This window comes from Austrofundulus limnaeus, unplaced genomic scaffold (genome assembly GCF_001266775.1).
Source record: "Austrofundulus limnaeus strain Quisiro unplaced genomic scaffold, Austrofundulus_limnaeus-1.0 Scaffold981, whole genome shotgun sequence".
NCBI classification, from domain to species: Eukaryota; Metazoa; Chordata; class Actinopteri; order Cyprinodontiformes; family Rivulidae; genus Austrofundulus; species Austrofundulus limnaeus.
Genome location: NW_013953383.1, coordinates 106,655 through 110,112, shown reverse-complemented (window position 1 = coordinate 110,112; position 3,458 = coordinate 106,655). Strand labels below are relative to the sequence as shown.

The 3,458-nt window shown below is 36.3% G+C and overlaps 1 protein-coding gene across 1 annotated transcript; it reads left to right on the top strand.

The window, feature by feature from the left end:
- Nucleotides 1–2,207: 2,207 nt before the first annotated feature.
- On the top strand, nucleotides 2,208–3,261 carry LOC106533607 (olfactory receptor 10A3-like). Its single transcript, XM_014029968.1, has one exon. It carries the CDS (start codon nucleotides 2,287–2,289, stop codon nucleotides 3,214–3,216), a length of 930 nt encoding a protein of 309 aa, XP_013885422.1. The 5' UTR covers nucleotides 2,208–2,286; the 3' UTR covers nucleotides 3,217–3,261.
- The last annotated feature ends 197 nt before the right edge of the window (nucleotides 3,262–3,458 follow it).

The following is a 3,458-nucleotide window of genomic DNA, read 5'->3' as shown; positions in this document are numbered from 1 at the left end:
CCACCTGCAGTTAAGTTGTTTGATGGAAGTAAGGACTTAGGACTGAATGCCATACAGTCTTGGTGCTTGTTGCGCAACATGCCATTGATATTTGGGGATAAAGTACAGGCAGATGATGAGTACTGGTGCCTCTTAATTTTGCTGCTCCAAATTGTGAATATTGTATTTTCACCTGTCATCACAGACGGTATGACCATCTTTCTGAAACACATTATTGTTGAGCATCATCAGCTTTTTAAGCGCCTGTTTCCTGACAGAAATCTCTTGCCCAAGCATCATTTTATGATCCATTATCCTCGATGTATAAAGCAGATCGGTCCACTTCTACATGTGTGGTGTATGCGTTACGAAGCAAAACATAATTTTTTCAAGACTCAACTTAAGAGCTTTAAAAATATCACAAAGACATTGGTTAAAAAGCACCAAAGATACATGGCTTTACATTGGGAATCCTTCAGCCAATGCAGGTTGACCATTGGTCCAGGAAAGAGTGTTGAACTTGGAGAGTTGAAGGAAGGAACTGATATTGCTTCAAAACTAGGTAGTGGACTATGTGAAAATGTTCTCTCAGTAAAATGGGTGAAGCACTATGGCACAGAGTATCGACCTGGCCTAATAGTGTGTGTTGGTGTATCTAATGAGATGCCATTATTCTGTAAAGTGAAAATGGTTATTGTGAAAGATGAAAAAGTTATAGTTGTGTGTTCTGGTGTAGAAACCATCTGTTTTGAGCAACATTACAATGCATTCAAAATTTTGTTAAAACCTTCATATGCACTCAAGGTGCTTGATGTTCAAGAGTTGCTTTACTTCAAACCATTGGATGTGCAGATGTCATACAGTACCCAAGATTCCTCCCTTTACATTATTCCATATTGCCATTTTATGCAACCTTGATCTGTGGTTGTAGCCATTAGAAATTTATTGGTGTTGTCCAAATTGAAGATTTAGACATTTTTTAAATGTCAAATTGGAGTTGGAGCAAGATAAAGTAATYGGGCTGTGATGTATTAATTTAATTTTTAAAACCCAGTGTTATGATTTGGGAATGTGTTTACACAAATTTTAGTGTCTGGCCTTTTTTTTTCTGGCAATATTGCTGCTTTCTGAATATTGTGTTAATGCTAAAAGATTGTTGATGGCATTTAAATGATGTTTGGGTTTAAACTAAGGACAAATATTTGTTATCTGACTCTCGTCATCCAAACACAAATAACCTGCATTGCAACTGGAGCAGTAACAAAAATATATATACTAATTTGGTCACAGTTAACCTTTAAACGTCTAATTTGACAAACTTTTCTGTCATTCACGGCAAAAAATTGTACTTGACCTTGTCAGTCACTAAATAATTTTTTTTGCTACAGATAGGGATATTTGTCCTTAAGTTAAATATTGCAMGCTRATTGTAAAGTTCTGTAAATATTGTTCAGTTTTTAGAGGAATGGTTAAAGCTGTCACTGAATTCACAATGTCTTACAAAACATTTTTAGTTTATCTTTGTAAGCAAATTGAAAATGTGAAGCTTTTATGTGCATTGCTAAACCTAATAAACTGGTAAGGCATTGAAGATTGTTTTTTTTTTCTTTTGTTTCACTACAAACATTGCAATTTTAATTTAACACTGAGCCAATTTCAACACTGAGCCAGTGTTTATATATTCCTCTCTGGAGCAGAGTTAAACTGACACTGACTTCAGTGTTGAATTTTCAGAGTTAATTTTACTCTGTTTAGAGTTAAATTGAGTTATAGAGTAAACGTATAACAACACCAACAGTGTAATTATACTTTTACTCTATAACTCAATTTAACTCTAAACAGAGTAAAATTAACTCTGAAAATTCAACACTGAAGTCAGTGTCAGTTTAACTCTGCTCCAGAGAGGAATATATAAACACTGGCTCAGTGTTGAAATTGACTCTTTAAGTGTTAAATTAACACTGCTGTTTTTACTGTGCANACACACACACACACACACACACACACACACACACACACACACACACACACAGTATAAAAAAGAGAAAGTTTTTTTCATGATGACGTCACTGTGTTGATATGGGAGGCAGCTTTAGGAGTTAAAAGATGGGAGGCAGATGAACTCCTCGTGTTCCTCACATCCTGAGCTGTAGTTCTCACCTGGATGACTTCAGGTTTGAGGATGGGGATGTTAGAGGTTTGTGTTCAGTGATGATGCTGTAACAAACTGGAAGCTGACTTGCTGTTTATTGATGCTTCAGGTGAAGAAATCTGTAAAAAGGCTGAGGGGAACAGTGAAATGAAACAATGATAAACTCAACACAGGTTTCATATTTTATTCTGAGCTTGTACTTTGATACTAAGATGTACAAATACCTGATCTTTGTGATTGTTTTGTGTTTGTATGTTCTGATAGTTGGCTCTAATGTTGTTCTGATTGTGGTTATCTGCATTAACAGGACTTTACATGAACCTATGTACATGTTTCTGTGCATTTTGTTTGCAAACCAACTTTTAGGTAGTACCAGCTTCTTTCCATTCCTGCTGATCCAGATTRTGTCTGATGATCACATTATTTTACCTCCACTCTGTTTCCTGCAGATTTACTGTGTTCACACTTATCTTTCTGTAGAATTCTTTAACTTAACCATCATGTCTTATGACAGGTATCTGGCCATTTGTTATCCTTTACAATACAACACACTCATGACTTTTAAGAAAGTTGTAGTTTTGATTGTAACAGAGTGGTTAGTGTCAGTTTGTGGAGTTAATATTTACACATCGATGAGTTTCTCTCTGCAGCTGTGTGGAAACATCATTAACAGAGTTTACTGTAATAATTACTCTGTTGTTAAACTGGCCTGCTCTGACACCACAGCCAATAATGTTTATGGACTTTTCAGCACCACAGTGGGGGTTGTTCTCCCAGTCCTTTTAATTCTCTACACATATTTGAGGATCTTCAAAGTGTGTTTCTCTGGATCCAAACAGACCCGACAGAAAGCTGTCAGCACCTGCACGCCTCACCTGGCCTCTCTCATCAACTTCTTCTTCGGGGTTTGTTTTGATGTGTTACAGAGCAGGTTTGACACGACTAATGTTCCACATGTTATCAGAATATTTTTATCTGTGTACTATCTGACGTGTCAGCCGCTCTTTAACCCTTTAATCTACGGCCTGAAGTTGTCTAAAATACGCAGCCTGTGGAAAAGACTGTTTTCTGTCAGCTGGAGATGAAGTGATCAGATTTTAATGTTGAAGGATTTTCAGTGCTCGGGGGAATTAAACTAAGCTTTAGAACACAAATGCTTCATGGTTTTTTTTCACACTGGTGGTGAAACATTGTAGCTTGTTGAAAAGTAAAGTTGGTCATTTTGATCAAGGTTCTTTTTTTATTGATTTTTTTTACAAACCACAAAAAAGAACAGACTTACAAAAACACAAAACAAAACACCCATCCATCCATCCATCCATCCATC